Here is a 17,746-nt window from a genome sequence, read left to right on the forward strand (position 1 = left end):
CTTTGTTTAGCAAAAGGCGAACACGTCCAAACAGTGTGAGGCGCAACTCCTTCTAAAAACCTTTGGCCCTCTTCCCCTGCTGTGCAGATGTAGCACGTTGGTCGACAGCCATGTATTCATTCATATATTCCCCACTTTTATCTAGTGTTTTTTATTTATTTCAGCATTATGGGAACTGTGCATTCAATTTAATGCCAATGGTGTATTCAACTTTTGTCCTTACGCTCGTTCAAGCTGTTGCTATTTCTTTCTTTAACAACAACAACAATTTGACACATAGTTAAGTAGCAGAATTATTACAATAGTCAATATTATGTTAATTGAGTTTCAGGCAAAATTTAGGCAGGGGTCCGCAGAATTAATAAGTTGTCTAAAGGGATCCGTGACAACTGACAACGAAAAGGTTGGGAACCACTGGCCTAAGGCTTGCAGAGCAACGTAAGGGTTTGCCAGGTTCATAAAGGTTAAAACGCACCGTTTTATGATGTTTGAGAAGTTACTCACTTGTTCGCGCGAAAGCTGTCAAGGATTCGTCGCCCACGTTTTCGCTGTTGTTAGCGACAACAACAGCAGAATACAATTCTCCAGGAACCAAATTTTCGGCAGTGAAATTTTTAGCTGAAATTGGACCCGATTTGCTTGCAATTTCATTAGCGGAGTTGTTAACCGTCACAATGTAAGTTATATCCGTATCGTTTGTAATCCATTTGATAACCAACTCTGTCTCAGGATCCGTGGTGCCATGGCTAATTTCTACATCAGCAGGTGTTTCTGGGTCTGAAACTCCACCATAAAGTATCGACGAAATAAAGGCATGTTAGTTGGGCGGGTCTTCAACAACAGGTTATGTATTTGCTACCATGCATTACATCAACAGTTCATCATGCATTACAACATCATCAGGCATCATTTAGTTAAGGCGGGCAATCCATTGTCAGCCAACAAATACCGGTAAATGTGAGAAGAGGATAAATGTGAAGTTGCTATTACTTTCTATATGGTAATGAGCTAATCCTCTCGAGCAGCTGAGAACACCACGCCCATATTTAATCTAGTCAAAATATCCTTAATACTAACACTACCTTCATTTAAATATCCACACTTAATAAGTTGAGCCCTGTCTGTACAACAGGTAATTTTGTTGACAATACCAAGAAATATTCCAAACATCACCATCTTGCAGTCGTCGCAACCTATGCTTACATGCTTAGGTAGTATAATATACAGGGTATTGTTGGCTCCTGCATGACAATAATATTATGCAGCAAAGTTCCAATATGATGCCTAGTAAAGTAACTACAGAAAAATAGCAAGTGAAATTTCAGTACCAAATCATTTAGATAAACCCTCTCCCAAGTAAGTCGTACTTACATGTCGTCACACTGACGTTCTCAGACGGCACAGACTCAATGCCGAGCTTTGACACCGTTTTCAAACTCAAGACGTACAGTGTATTAGAGCTAAACGCAGACAGAACCGTCGAGTTGGTGTAGGAATTATTGATAGGTGAATCCAGCGCAGGGTCAAATCCCCCGCTCACATCAAGTTTCAACTTAGCGAACGTGCCCACTGTCGGGTTCGTCCATAGCAGACGAACCTCAGATTGAGACTGTGCAGTTGCTTGCAGATTAGTAGGAGGAAGAGGCGCTAAAAAAGAACATAGCACACTCGAACAAGCAGTCGTAAAGACGATGCAATCACATATTAGTAGGAGCAACTACAATCAGCACACTGCAATTACAAGTTCAGAAAGAAGGATGCCATACATAATTCAGTGCTATCAGAAACAACAAGTGGTAACATATCCCATCGTAGTTTTACAGAAACTATCAAAGTGCAACTACATGCATAGAAACTGCAAATAGACAGGCTTGGACGAGCACGTGGTTGTTAAATACGTGCTCGAGCCTACAAGATATTCAGTTTCAGTATAGGTGCTATTATTAGAATTATTGTTCGGGAGCATTATCTACATATCTCAGTACTACCAATACAAGATGCATATCCAGAACATTCAAAGTCCTTATCAGCAAGAAACTGATGATACAAAGTTCTTGTTATTTCATAACATACAGAAGCACTACAAATTGCGTAGATATGTGTTTCGTGCAGTCAATACCAACAATTCATACACACATAACACAACAAATCAAGTCCTTGAAATATCCGTTTACATTACATCGTTAAATATTTATACAGTGATACGTAGCTCCAAGTTGACAAGCCGGTTTCATATTCATACATTGGATACTAGCACATTAACATGGTCTCGGTAGAGATTTTGTGATTAGTAAGAAACACATTCAGCTGTATACTGATAGCCTATTCCTCATGTTATCCAGGCATTAGCACATTCAACTAAGTGAAATTCCAATTGAATCAAATACATCATAGTTTAGGCAAAAACAATGCAGCCAAATTCGCTTGTACGAAGGAGCAGACAATCAGACATGGGGTAATCAAAATCGATTAGGCTACTATTACAGCATTTTCACGCAATCGTAATTCATTATAATGTATATATATATAATCTAAATCTAATGCTTTATAAATGGACGGTTATTCAAGTCTTTCATTTTACAATAACTATAAACATAAACTGAAAACGGAGTCATTGTGAAAACTAGCCTTATGTGATTCTTGATTCACGTGCTTGTACCACCATAGGAGAATGAAAAGTCGAAAAGTCCTGTTCTGCTTGAATGCAATGCTTTATAAATCATATCTCGGCAGCATCAGTGTTGATGCTTGACAGGTAAACGATTATCAACAAGGCAAATAGTAAGCGAACCACACACAACTTATACCCAAGCTGTTTTTTGTGTTATTGTAATGGCGACTCGCAATATCAGTATCACATGCATTTCAGGTATACTTATATTGTTACGAGAAGCATTACTAGAAGAAGAAATTTATGTTCATTGAGTATTATTCTTCTATAGTCCTACTTCAAGAGGCTGACAATCGTTATTTCAAAATTCTCTATCTGACGTCTGCCAACCGCATATGATAGATAGCATGGGTCACAGCCAAAATCACACACTGGATCTAGGTTGACTTAACAGGAAAATGACATCAAAATTTTCAAAAATATGTTCTCTGATGATGTAGTCTCATCTCACTCGTCTTCAAATACGCTTCCAAGGCTCAAGGAAGCAAAATAACTGCAATCAGTGACTAATCATGATTACTTTTCCATGTAATCGTAATTAGTCCACTCCAGGATTTTACTGTAATCGTGATCACAAATTTCAAAGGTAATCGGAATCGAACTCGAACTCGATTACAATGATGCAGTAATCGCCCCATGTCTGCCCGTGAAGTCTTACTAGCAGCTACATAGGCTAATAATTGTTAGTAGAATAATTTCAACAAGGTGAAATAGCCTATGGGTGATTATTTGAAATCATAATGTTACCTGTTCCTCCCGTAGGACTTGAAAATGCTTCTTCAGACGGAGCACTTCTCTTATTAAGTGAAATCACGGAAGCATTGTAACCTTCACCAGGGGTTAAATCCTGGAAGGTGTGCTCCAGCGACCTCAAGGTGAAACTGGCGATATCATCACCCTCTCGTATCAATGTGACAATGTAGCTGTCCGCGCCATTTTCGTGTTCATCGTAACTCACGATTACAGAATGTGTTCGATTGTTCGGGTTGGTCGTCACGTTGACATTGGATACGGCTCCGGGTTCTTGAAAACAGTATGCGTCAAGGAACATTTAGCAAGACTCATGAAAAGTCAACTTACTGGTATACTGATCGAAAGAAGCTGGCTCTGAGCGATTGCCTAGTTCAGAAATGGTATACACTTCCCCGATATATAAACTGTTTGGAGTCAATCCGCTAATGATAGCAGAATCATTTGTGTCTGTGATGGTTATGTTTCCAATAGAGTCATTGAGAAATTTAACATCCAGGGAAGCGTAGAGTCCCTTAGGTTGAGTCCAATTCAATGTTATGGTCGTTGTGGTCGATGAATTTGCATTCGACGTCAAGTTTGTAACAGGAGCAGGATCTGGAAGATATTCAAGAATATGAAACTATAGCATTATAGAGAGAAAGAGAGACGGTATCATTTTGGTATTCTGCAAAACTGATATTCCATCAATTAACCATAGGCATTGATTCTCATAAAACAACATGTATTGGCATGGAGACCAAAGTGTAGATATGATTAAAACAGACATAAGCAAAATGGAGAGAGCGACTCGCCATGTCCCTCTTATCCATGCCAATTGAGCCTCTAACCAAGGAGGCGTTTCATTCATGTCTGCACCACACCGACATTAGATAACATACCATATCAGAATAAGTAGTGATGAGAAATGGAACCATGTAGGTAGATGTATACGTGAAATAATCTTAAAAACTGAATACATCAAACGCCTTTATTGTGAAATATGTGTCATCTCCAATCAGCGAGCAATCACGTACGTATCAAAATTTAATAATTGTAATAGGAAATGAGATATATTTGCCTCTATCTCACATAGTTTTGCCGCCATCTCATAGGCTACCTTAGTCACAGCTAACGTAAAGTCAGAAGTCAAAGTGGAGGTTTTAAATCCAACTATGACGCAATATTGACATCTGAATGCAACATGACAGCATATAACTTATTCACAGCAACACTGAAATTTACACACACAGATAATTGGCTAACAAAAAATTTAGTTCCAAACGAATCATAAAACAGCCATTTCCCGAAAGATATTGTGATAGTGCTTTAGAATTGAAGACATCAAAAAAGCGTACAAAAAATGTTTACGAAAGCAACACAAAATGAATTTCTCCAGTTCCACACCAGAATAGAAAGAATCCACACTGCATTTGTAGTAGCGCGAATTACCTGTTCCTACAATACTGTTGGACTCCACCTCATCAGACTCAGTACCATTTACATTCACTGCGATAACAATGGCGCCATAACTTTTTCCAGGTATTAAACCAGTGAACGTTACATTGTTTGATTGCACTTCCGTTTGGTTGACATCGTCTCCGTTACTTCTCAAAGTGACCTTGTAAGTATTGGCACCGTTTTCATGCAGTTGATAGTTAACGATGACTGAGCCCGTCCGATCATCTGGATTACTCATGACAGCAACGTTTGATACCGCGCCAGGTTCTTTTAGACAAGAACAACAATATTGTCAAATTTAATTTTGCTAAACAGGCCATTTTCACTTACTTGTGTAGACATACACACTGGAACTATCGGACACCAATTGTGAGACAGAATAAATTCGTATGTGGTACGGAGTGTTTGGAACCAATCCTTCCACAGCAGTGGATAGGACATCGCTGGTGTTAAGTACTGGGTTAGTCTCGTTCCACAAGACATTGTTGACGTCAATTCTCAACGACTGATAATTTCCATCTGGTTTAGTCCAATCCAATGTGAGCGAGTTTTCAGTTGAACTCACCACACCGAAATCAGTGGGGGGAAGGGGTTCTGAAAACGCAATAACGATAGAAACATCATTAGCGCACTTATTCCTAATATATTCATATGTGATGTCCGATACCTTACGTTCTCGAACCAAGAGCAAAAATATAGAGCAAAGGAATTGCAATACAAAATCCCATTAGAATATGTGCTAAACCGTGGATGGATAGATTTTAGTGCTAAGAAATCAGAACAAGCCATACATTCAGATTTCTAGTCCATAGAACTCATCTACAGCTTCACAAGCATTTTCGCTATTGTCATGACAAATTCATGAATGCTATTCGAAGTAGCGGAGCTGAATTCAAGCAGTTGGTTCATCATAAACCCCATCCATTAACAAATCACAGTGTGCGTTTAGTAGGAGTAACAGCAGATATCCTACTACTATTGTAATAAAATTATCTATGACACTATTTTTAGTGGGCGTGTAATAACATCTTCCAAATTCCAGAGTCAGAGCAGAGAGCGTCCCACGCACCCTGCGCTTTTCCTGTATAATCGGACGGAACAAGTGGGAAACGGAAGTCACAACAGCAAACGGCAAAATCTTCGGGCTTCCGCAACAAGCGTTTCGGTGTATTCCAGGCGTTTGCCGGATACATTCGTGCAAGCAACGTATTAATGCAGTTTGTTATCCTTGGTGCAATTACTGTATATTTTTTGAAAACATACTCCCAAACAAAGCAAAGAATGTTTCGAAAACATCTGCACAGTCTGACAGCCAAAGAATCGTTGGTAAAGCCTGCAAGTACCGACCAACTTCAGTCTATTAAGAGGAATTTGTATACCAATACTTCCAAGTATACCTAGCAATACGAACGTACGAGAAAGGAGTCGGAGGCTGGACACCAGTAATAAGACTCACTGGTAGAATTGGGCTTCAGACTGAATGAGCTTCGTCCTTTCCCACCCATGCTATTGTACGAAGTCACAGTAGCAAAATAAGCTTCTCCCGGAGTCAAATTATGGAAAGCGACCAACGGCGAGGATACGCTTTCGGACGTGATAGTTCCATTTTTATCGTCCAGCAAGGATACGTTGTACCATCCCACCAAGCCGTTTTCGGGCTTGTTCCAGGTCACCATGATAGAGTGGGTCAGGTTATCGGTGTCACGGAAAAGTACGACATCTGTGACAGGGTCGGGATCTAAAAGCAATGCAGTTATGAATGACCGGCATGGGGAGATGTTACCAATCCCGTAAATTATTTTTCTTTATAAAGTGTGCAGATATGCCATGATCGAAGCTTCTCCAACTTTTTTACTTACGGCCTCCACGCAAAATAGATATGAAAACAGCTAGGAATAAAAATAAATCACCAGACTTGTTGCAATGTGAATCAAACTCGGTGTGCAGATGCAGTTTCTACTGACAAACTGAACTGTCTCATTTGCCAGCACTCTACCATAAATAAAATGAATGTAGCACTCCTACAGTGATGTATGATCAATCAATCACCGCTATGTATATCTTGAATCGAGCTTGAATGACATCAGGTGGCCAGTTGCCTACAGAGTGCTGACCTTTTCAAAAGAGACTTAACGTCACAACACACAATCGAAACACAAGTAGGCCTACATGTCACGAAATGTAGTAGAGGGATTGGTTCATTTGATAATATCAAGCTCAACAAAACTTTGGCCTGTTCAATTTTCTTCAACATCCAGCAACGCAAACACTTACTTGTGGCAATCAGATTGCTAGGTGCTGATCTTTGGCCTGGTCCATTCAAGTTGGACGCAGTGACATCAGCTGTGTAATTTGTGCCTGGGATCAACCCGGAAATAGTATACGGGGCCATGTTTGTTTCATAACTCTCAGGAGTTGATCCCCTGTTGAGTGTGATAGTAAAATTATCTGCACCATTTGCAAGATTCCATGAAACAACAATTTTTGTGGTAGAATCGTCTTCAGCCAGGCGTAGCTCTACATCCTGCGGAATTCCAGGACCTGAACACATGGACAGATGTCAGATAAATTATACGAATAAAGGGTTTAATCAATTTTACTTACTGGTGAGAATCTTGTGAACTTCAAATAGTTCTATAGAAGTATCCTCTTGAGATTTTACAGCAATATTATATTCTGTATTGTGTGTCAATACAGTCTCGGCACCAGTAGTTTCCAATGTTGTGACATACTGAAAAAGCATAAACTTGCCACCTCTGTATGTAAAAGTATGTAATGCTGTATGGGTATGTAATATGTTATTTAATATGTTATGTGAGGTTATGTGTGTCACTGCATCTACATCAACATATTTTTCCTTTCAACGTACAGGATCTGTAACTCACATCTCCCCCTCGGACAGATTTGCAACACTGACGCTCGCAGGCATACCGGTCATAATTTTGAAAGTCTAGGAAAGCCAGCATTGGTCACAGCCTTTTATATTTTGTGACTGTAGTTGTAGTCGTTAGTACTATTCATGACAGTCACCATAGGTCAATGCTCAATTGCTCATAGGTACCGTGATACGCCATTCCCCAGAACTCAGTCACTGGCAGCAAGCCAGCACCGGTCCCAAGCCAGAGTAAATGGGTCACAGCAGGAAGGGAAACCGCAACCGGCGTAAAACCTAAGCCAAATCGTGATGCAGACCATTGAGCAATGCTCCGTTGTGGCAATCCCACACACGGGAGAAGCCAATAGAATAAATCTCTGTTCCACTTCTACTTGATGCAGTTTCTAATTGTATTTCGAGTAGTATCACTCGAACAAAATACTGAATTCGATGCCAGGTAGCTGACATGCCATGGCATGGCTTCAATTGCTTGTGGCCAATCCTACAGGCTTGATAATTAGGGAAAGTTGTGATACTCTTTAATGTACCTCTGTTGTATTGGTGACCGTCTGACCAGTAGAATTAATAGTGATATTTTCACTCGACACAATGACAGTGTAGCTATCAGCATCTGTCACAGAATTCCATTGGATTGTGATCGTCGTTGAGTTCGCAGTGATATTCTTAATGGTCGGTTGATTAAGTGCACTGACCACCTGAAAAAATAAAATATTCATTTTAAAAGTTGCTGATTATCAACAACATCAAACATTGTTGCTATATAGCTAGATGCTTCATATTCATTTATCTTCGGTTTCGGATACAATAGGCCTACATCGTCGCTGTAAAATTGGAGTAGGCCTTTCGATTTTTCACACATTAAAAAAATCTGGTTATTGTAATTATTTTTTTTTTGTCATATCTTGGCAATGGTCATCTTTGTTACATTGTTTCAAACATAGCATCTGATTTCACAGCGACGATATAATAGAGGGTATTTGAACATATATACTCAAACAAGTAATGCCAAATGAATATTATCATTGCAATTTTTTTCAACAGGCAGAGGCTGCCTATCAAAATAAAGACAACAAGATGTATTCAAATAAGTTCCATTCCCGATGATCAACTACTGCAAACTACACGGTATCAGCCTTCAATGCATGTTTTTTTATGGATAAAATATTATACCAATCATGTCGGCCCAAGGATCAGTTAAAAAATTATTACATGTTTTATGTGTGACCCTGTATGCGTTTGATAACTTATCATTATACAGTACGAGATGTTCAAGAAAATGAACATTTTTAGGGTAGTTTAGAGCAGTTCATCAATTGACACAACACTTTTGCCAGGGCTCTGCACCATACCTAGAAATACTTACTGTAGGCTACCATGGATAGATGAGGAAAAAGATGAGTTCCTATTAAATGTCTATAGGCCAATCGTAAAAAATACATTTTATTCTTACCGTTATAGAGAAGCAAAGAATTGAGATGATGAAACACCAGCCAGTCTTCATCTTAGCAATGCAGCATTGTTGCATAATTATTGAAAAATATTCACAATCATTTGTAGGATGAAAGCAGATGATAATAACATACACTAATTACAGATATCTGCAACAAAATGACAGTTGAACGCATCCAGGTCCAGTGATACTTATGCTAATACAGCAACGCCGACTGCTAGCAACCATACCAGATTACCAGTCATTGTATGATTTACTGATTTCCTCGGGTGTGAAGTCATATATAATAATATTTGTATGATGGTTGACAATGAGGAAATAAAGAGAATTGTAGGCCTATTCATGTGTAAAACAGTCTACCAGAATTAGTGACACTGTAAATCCATGTATTACAGCATCAAATCAGGCTTTTGTCACCAAGGCATTATGGCCTAAGGCTAGGAAGATTAAATAGAAAAATTAGAAGGATATGGGTCATTTTTCTGACATCATAGATACCAACCAGTTCAATACCTAACTGACTAGGTGGACAATTTCAAGAACGAGTTTTCAGTACTGTACATAGTCTTTGGCACTAAGAGCAAACTTTTTACCACTAGGCTAATTACAACTGAAAATATTTCAAGAAATAATAGAATAGTCGACTTACAGCTGCACCTATTGAATTGATATCCACATATTCATCATGTGATTATAATTGTATGAGTATAAGCCATCACTGAGCAAGCCAGGCTAAAAAGGATGCAATAATAACTAGTTAGCTTTCGAAGAAGGAAACCGACGCTAACTCTATGATTTCAGGACTATATACGTTGTCCAAAATGCATGATGCTCACACTTCAAATTGCATAAATGCATCAACAGCAAAAAGACAAAAAGCACAAACAACGCCCTGCTTTAGGAGTAGGATCTTGAAGCATCAAGTGGAAAGTATGTCATTTATGACATCGGCAGTATTTATATTATGAAGTAACAGAAGGCAATGTTATGCTCTTATATGCACTCAAGAGGATGTTACCATCAACACACAAAATTAACAAATGATTGGCATGTCCTTCAATGATTACAGATAAGGGTTTTTCACATACCAGATTGGGATTTAAACTAAGGTCAGTCCTTAATCCATGACTCAAATTCACTGTATTTATAGTAGCTGAATTATTCGAACACAACTTGTGTCCCTGACAGTCAAATGTTTAATTTTTATCTCCATTACTATCAGAAATTCAATCCCCACTCAAACTCCTGAAATAATACTCAATATCTCCAATCTTACAAACAAGTTAAAAGTTAATCAACCGTAGCTTGCATAATATCAGCATTAGGCCAAGAGAGGCTTAGGAGACCAAACAAGATTAATCATAAGAGGTGCGACAGCGTATGCTACTTTTGTGGATGGTTTTCTGCAGTAACATTGATCAAGTCCAAGCACCAAAGAAAAATTGTCATTGAGACCGTAATGCTTTTTACATATCAAACGTAAAATTTACTACAGAGCAATAAATTCGTTGCTCACGGTAAATGACTTTAGTATTTTGAACATGCACGATTCTGTCTAACACTTGTAGTGTAATTTTTAATTGGCAGCATTAGAGTTCATTATAGTGTTACGACTGTTGATAAATTTTTCCAAGACCTCAATCAACCAAAATAGTTCGAGAACCGTTGATACAACATCTATAGAAAACCATAATATATCAAACTAGTGACCATTCCGATACTAACTAGCAATCTTACACCATACTAGCCATACAAATCTACGAACTGAAACTCATGGAAATTGAATAGAAGAACTGCAAAACTTACCCTAGCACTCAATAGGCCTACACCCTAATCTAGCCTGCTAAGATCAGTACTCCAGGCCTATTTTATTTCTGAAGCTTCATTCAACAAATTTGTACCCTTCCCTACTGAATTCACCGAAAATAGACAAATCTCTATGCTTTTAAGAACAATAGGCATGGCAGATTACGGAATTTCATTGCTTCAATAGAGAATAGGCACATGGTCTCATTCAGGCATGCGCCTTCGAGGGAAGCAATACAGAGCAATTTTACGTCGTCACATCCTGCTACAAATCATAAAACAACATTTTGAAACTAGTGTTGTTGGCCCAGACCGCGGAAGCGGGAAGAGGCGGGAGCATGATTGACATTGAATTTTGAAACCAAAGTCTAACAGGTAAGTTTGGCATCACACACAGCCGAGTGCTGACGAAAATTCAAGTCAGCAGAGCAGTTTCGAGGAAAATGGGATTTCCTGTGCGGTTCTAAACTGCAACTAAGTAATATGCATGCTCAGTGTCCTTTCGACTCAAATCTAATACTTCAAAATTAAAATTTGACAGGTGATAAACTGAAGGCTTATTAGAAAATAAGCTTTTCCATACAGTAATGCTGAAATGCCTACTGCAATCTGGTTCAGATTCATTACCACAATGAAGCAATTCAAAGTAGTAAACAGTGTGAACCAAGGCACTATTCAAAGGCTCGATCAGAACAGACACAGTTGGCTTGAATTCAAACCACTAGTTATGAATATCTAAAAGAGACGCTTAGGAGTACAGAACTTCATGACACATTTGAATAAAATATTCATTTTATTCCCGAAGCTTTTCGGCTGACGCTCGTCAGGGGAATATCGTCAGCAATAATGCGAGAATTCGAATAACTATGTTCAGCAACAAAATATATCGCTAATTATGACGTCACACAGACAATATACAAAGTTGGGAAAACGAGAGAACTGCAGCGTTGGCATGGAGATAGCGAAGCAAAACAAGTTAATGCGCGATTTTCAAATGATACACAAATTCTTTCTGTTGGCATAGACTAGGTTTGCTCATAGTGATGATCGTGGACTCAAGAACAGACAAATGAAATAAATTGCGACCCTTAGCCAATATAGAGAACATGTCCTCGTGATAGTTAGCAGCACACGTATGATTTTCTAGTAAATGTTTGCCTATAGAAGATTTTTGACCCATGGCCTGGTTATGTTCAAGAACAAGCGGATTGTTAAGCTGCGAATTTGAGATATAAGATTTGACAGACGGTGGAATGTGTTCTTTGATACGGTCCTGCAACCGTTTGGAAGTTCTCCCTACGTACCGACAATCACAGTGGCACTTGAATTCATAAATTACGTTGCTTTGTTTTATAGCGGGGAGAACGTCCTTTCGGGTTGCAGGAAACATTGGTATCGTGGTAAAAACAACATTGGTTTTCACCGCTGGATAACAGCGGTAGACTGCTGAAGTTATCTGTTTCTCAAATCGATAAGAAACCGGGCCAAGCCAAGGAAGATGAATGTACACATCCCTATTTTCACGAGAAATTACTTCGGGGGTTTCTTCTGGTTTGGTATCATTCCAATGACTTAACTTTTTACTTATTGTCCGCTTAATAACATACTCTGGGTATCCGTTGTCAATGAAAATTTTACGGATGTAGTCAAGTTCATTATTCAATTTGACCTCGGAACAAATCATCAACGCCCGGTGAACCAAGGTGCCGATTAAATTGATTTTACGACTTTTTGGGCTGAAAGAGCTCCATCGAAGGTAATGACCCGAAAATGTGGGCTTCCTATAAACGGAGGTAAGGAATTTGCCATCCCGTTTCTCCACAAGAACGTCAAGGAATGCCAGGCGATTGTTAATTTCTTTTTCCGACGTGAATTGCAATGCTGGATGTAGTTTGTTTAAATTTTCCAGGAAACTATCACAGTCAGATTCATTATCGAATATCACGAACGTGTCATCGACATAGCGATGGTATGATAAGGGCGGTTTAATACAAGAAGAGAAGAGCTTATCTGTATACTGTATACTGTATACTGTATACTGTATACTGTATACTGTATACTGTGTATCTGTATATCTGTGTACTCTTGTATATCTTCCAAATGAAACCAGTACCAGCTTATGCTGGAGAATGGGAAGATGCAATGGGCCTAAATATTATGTTATAAGTTAAAGTAGGTAGTCCTTGAAGACATGTACTGTGCCGCCGAATACATGGTAATTGTCCCAAACTGAATAATAAGATCCATAAGGCGTATCAGATGATTGTCAAAGACATATTATAATTTGCATGAGGGAACACCCTTCAAGATATAAAGTGACCGTGATTTCAAAGTGCACTAATCTTATTTCAAAGGCTAACCAAGGACGAGCACTATCAATAATTAATACGAAATGAGATGAATTTCACAGAAATTAAATCTCATTTTGGCTCAAACATGGGAGACACTATTAACCCTCTCCTTCGGTTGAAGTGTTAGAAACAATCATGGTCGTTTGAAACCATAATAGTTTCACCATTGGGTTTAGTTTTCCATAGCAAACCTTCCATATCCCTTTCAACGTTTCAAGGTTCAATTACTATGAGAGACAGATAAAAGACCAGTCCCGTCACTATTGAAGTAATATAAATAGAATATAAACTGGTGACAATCAATAACTTTCGGGCAAACGGTATATATAATTTCCATCCTCACTGAAATAGCTTCTTAGAATTACTGAAGCAAAGGAATCACATGACACAAAACAGTACCACCACACCCAAACTAACATGACATTCAGACTCAAGAAATCTGACACCATCAAATCACAATATTGAATATTGAAATTGAAGTATGGTGAAAGCGTGACATAGTGAGCGTATAATGTAAACACAAGAACTATGATTTGTATAGTTGAGTAAACCTTTCTTACATTACCTACTTTCTCATGACCAGGTCGGAAATAGGCCCCATACGATGTCAAATAGAAACATAATAAAACAAACCAAGGGCAAAATTTGTGCCAAAGAATTCATAAACTAGCCATTTTGTATAGATCAGTGGTTATCAACCTGCGGTAGACTATGTGTAGCCTACCACTAGTCATACACAAAGTCATTTGAGGTGGTACACAGCAGACTTGGGGTGATTACTTCATGAATGTAATCGATTGCGATTACGATTACTTGAGAATCCCGCGATTACGATTACGATTACAGCAAAATCAGGAAGTAGTCGATTACGATTACGATTACATTTCAAAAGTAATCACGATTACTCTCGATTACATTTGTTTTGCTTCTTGGAAATAATTTCAGAAGATATATTAGAAGACGATATAGGGATTGCGATGAAAAGGTCTGATGAGATAACAACTTTCTTTATAAATCATACGTCATTTGCTTCTTACGTCATAATGCACCCATTGCCCAAGTCTATAGGGGACTATTCATCGCACCCAACGAATTGCCATCTCGCCAGGTCGGTAACTGCCGCACCCCAAACTCCCCAATAGGACCGGGAGCGAACTCTACGGGGACTCAAAAGTATTTCGTTAATCAACATAAATTATATAGAGTATTTTCAAGAGAGTTAGTTGGTTGGTTGAATACGGGAAAATTGGTGCACCGACTACGAAGTCATTTCGCACCGTGACTCAAGGGTCCATAATAAAGCCCAGATTGTCAAGCAATCAGATGGCTCGCCCGGTGGCTTTTATAAATTCCACTACTTTTAGAAACATTCTGGGGTCAGATAATAAATTGTCCAGTAAAACAGATGCCTAATTGGTCGGCGGCTCCTTTTAGCGAAGTTCGATGGCCGTCATATCTGCTGCACTAGAGAGTTATTTAACTTGAAAATTTTCTTCGAGCTTCGCGATTTAATGTCTCTAAATAGCTTGATTTTGAAATTCATACCTCTCCCCCTCAAGAAAAAAATGCATGAATAATTCATAGGAATAGGCATTTCGGTGGCGGTCATCATCCCGCCACGACACACCAAAAGACATGTGCAATTTCGGCCAACATGCAACTCCACAAAGTGTGCTACCAAAGAATGACCTTGGCCGAAACTTTAAGTATGTGTCCATTATCAATAGCCCCATAATGCAAATGCCACCCGGGGCACCCACAGAGGAATGAAAACATGAAAATTTGTGTGTGCGTCTCAAAAAAGTTTTTCTTTTAGTCTGCTACGTTTGGGCGACTGCAGCATCTTTTGATTATATACAATACGGGAGGTCACGAATTAGCAACATACATTTTTGGTGACAAGAATTGACTCGAATCATTTTTTCAAATGCGCAAATTGACTCGACTCGACTCACGTGACTTTTTGTATTTAGTCGACTTGTACTCGATTCATTGTGTATGACTCGAACCAAGTCATATGACTCGAGACTAGGACGACCAAGAAAGACATTCCATGTAACTTCGAAGAATAGTAAAGTCACCACATTATTTGTATTTCGTCTATCAGTCGAGGGCCGTAAACTGTAAACTGATGAAAATTACTATATTATGAATACGAGCCATTTTATATCACTCGAGCAGAGTTGAAAAAAGTGGGTTGAACCGGATTGAAATGAAACCTAAACAGTGAACATAATGACTTGGACTAGGACTCGAGTCAAACACTATGACTCGGATTCGACCCTATACTTAGCTGACTTGGACTCGGACTTGACTAGGGGGTGAATTGAAAATGACTCGACTTGACACGAGTCAAAACTATAAAAGTGAGATTGAATTGTGACTGGGAACATTGCGACTCGGTTACAACCCTGCGAATACCGACGTTTGGAGTGGGGGCATGAATTGCCTTTTTGGTCCTGATTGTACCTAAAACCCACGCTTGGTGTATAAGCGGATGAATATGGCGACAGGTCCAAATGTCGAGAAAAGAATTGTGAAATGGCGATTGGCGCCCGTTTCAAGTAGAATCATATGGGAGTACGATAAAGTGAACACAAAATTATACCTTCCACTTAATACAGATACTGCAAGCTGCCGTTACGAGAAACGGCAAAAAAACGGATCGGTTATGATATATATCAGCAGCTGTTGATTTTAACCATCGTAATGTGTTATTTGACGAGTACAAAATTTCATATCTTTGTCCAGTGTACGTACAATACGAATACATACGTACTACATAGGCATACTGCTCGCAAAGCAGCAACGGTCAAACTGCGTTTAACTAAGCATAACCAAATATCAATACATAAGTTACTATTTGAAACTAGGCAGAGTGGTGATTATTATCTTGCTGCGAGATAGTGGCGTTTGGAGTATATTGATAACCTGATATACAGCATGGCTTACACTGTTCTTGCAATCACACAACAATGTACATCGAATATCTATTTACTATATGTGTGGATACTTCTTACGCAATGAAAAGCAAAGCTAATACTTCTGACGTAATAATGAACAGTGGCGTTTGAAAATCAGACGTTTTCGGGATCAATAACCTGGTAATATCTCTTCCTTGTTCACGACTATTCGGTTATGTCATAGTCCTTGTAAAAATAAAAAGTAATCGTTCTTTCATGAAGTAATCGATTAGGTTTGTGAAGTAGTCGATTACGATTACGATTACTTTGGATTTTTTTCGAATCTAATCGATTGCGATTACGATTACTTGAAAATGCTGTAATCGTCGTAATCGATTACGATTACTAATCGCGATTACCCCATGTCTGGTACACAGTAAAAAATGCACTTCTTTATAAGTAAAATTACAGTTTTGACAAATAATTAACATAATATTTTCTATTGTGAGAAATGTCTTCATCGAATGCATAGATAAATACTATATGCGTGATTAAACTCCGTTGCACCTCGTCTAGATCAGCTCGTGGAGAAGAAACAATTGCAACCATCACATTAAATTTTGCCTTATCAGTCATGGTTGGATTAGCTAACTTATTTGCTAATCCGCCCATGTTAATAATCATATATACATTTCGATTAAAGTTGAGTTTTTCATTAATTTGTAGATATGCAACAAAATCATACAACCTCGAGGTGGTACGAGGTAAGAAAAACGGTTGAGAACCACCGGCGTAGATCAGCTCGCAACAAAATATTTATATATTTGAAATTACAATTCCAAAAGGAATGCAAATTCCAATCAAATGTGATGCTATGAAATGACAGGAGTATTATTAATGGTATGCGAGAATTGCGAGATACCAGAGACTGTTGAATAAAATTTTGTCAATCAATCAACACAATGAAACGTACTATGATTCAGACTTGCGGACATGATTTGTGATATGAAATTATATTCTTAAGGCTATAACAAATATGAAACAGACAATATTCTTGTTAATGTTAATGTCCTGTGGATGGATCAAAGAGAAATTCGTAATTCTTGATATGGTATAACTTTAGCCGCTGTATTAATCAAGGAAATAACTTTATAAACGCTTCAATCACATAATGCTACATAAAAATTCAGTAGTAGAGTGAGTAATGAGCAGTGACAAATTTACTACAGGCTTAACCATAAAAAAATGCCCACTGGTTCCATGCCAATTTGCTCCCTGTTCATTACAAAATTCAAATATTACAATGTCAGCTTTTACAGTGGTACTGAGTTTTAATATCATAGTGGTAGGCCTACCTTCATTATAATACCACATATTATCAGTAATTTCAAACACAACAAATTACTGCAGACCTAACTTCCTTATTTTAATTATCACCACCAAAACAGTGACCAGAAGTATAAAATCCACAATCAATCG

General features: G+C 38.4%; 1 protein-coding gene across 17 annotated transcripts in view; it reads right to left on the minus strand.

Moving 5' to 3' along the window:
• Positions 1–11,538, minus strand: part of LOC145454566 (receptor-type tyrosine-protein phosphatase eta-like) — a 39,609-nt gene extending 28,071 nt beyond the window's left edge. For 4 of the 17 annotated variants that reach the window (XM_080332545.1, XM_080332544.1, XM_080332551.1 and 1 more), the window contains exons 1-11: positions 9,208–11,536; positions 8,285–8,452; positions 7,466–7,592; positions 7,136–7,402; positions 6,318–6,599; positions 5,192–5,455; positions 4,853–5,128; positions 3,752–4,018; positions 3,419–3,694; positions 1,372–1,647; positions 505–777 (exon numbers count right to left, since the gene is read on the minus strand). In XM_080332545.1, the coding sequence (XP_080188671.1) occupies positions 505–777; positions 1,372–1,647; positions 3,419–3,694; positions 3,752–4,018; positions 4,853–5,128; positions 5,192–5,455; positions 6,318–6,599; positions 7,136–7,402; positions 7,466–7,592; positions 8,285–8,452; positions 9,208–9,282 (2,551 nt within the window). In that variant the 5' untranslated portion in view covers positions 9,283–11,536. Of the gene's footprint in view, positions 1–504; positions 778–1,371; positions 1,648–3,418; positions 3,695–3,751; positions 4,019–4,852; positions 5,129–5,191; positions 5,456–6,317; positions 6,600–7,135; positions 7,403–7,465; positions 7,593–8,284; positions 8,453–9,207 lie in introns of all 17 variants that reach the window. The other 13 variants (XM_080332547.1, XM_080332550.1, XM_080332548.1 and 10 more) reach the window with 9 other exon arrangements.
• Positions 11,539–17,746: the final 6,208 nt, after the last annotated feature.

The sequence above is a fragment of the Botryllus schlosseri genome, chromosome 13 (genome assembly GCF_051294905.1).
Source record: "Botryllus schlosseri isolate E-star chromosome 13, Bs_hap1, whole genome shotgun sequence".
Classification (NCBI taxonomy): domain Eukaryota; kingdom Metazoa; phylum Chordata; class Ascidiacea; order Stolidobranchia; family Styelidae; genus Botryllus; species Botryllus schlosseri.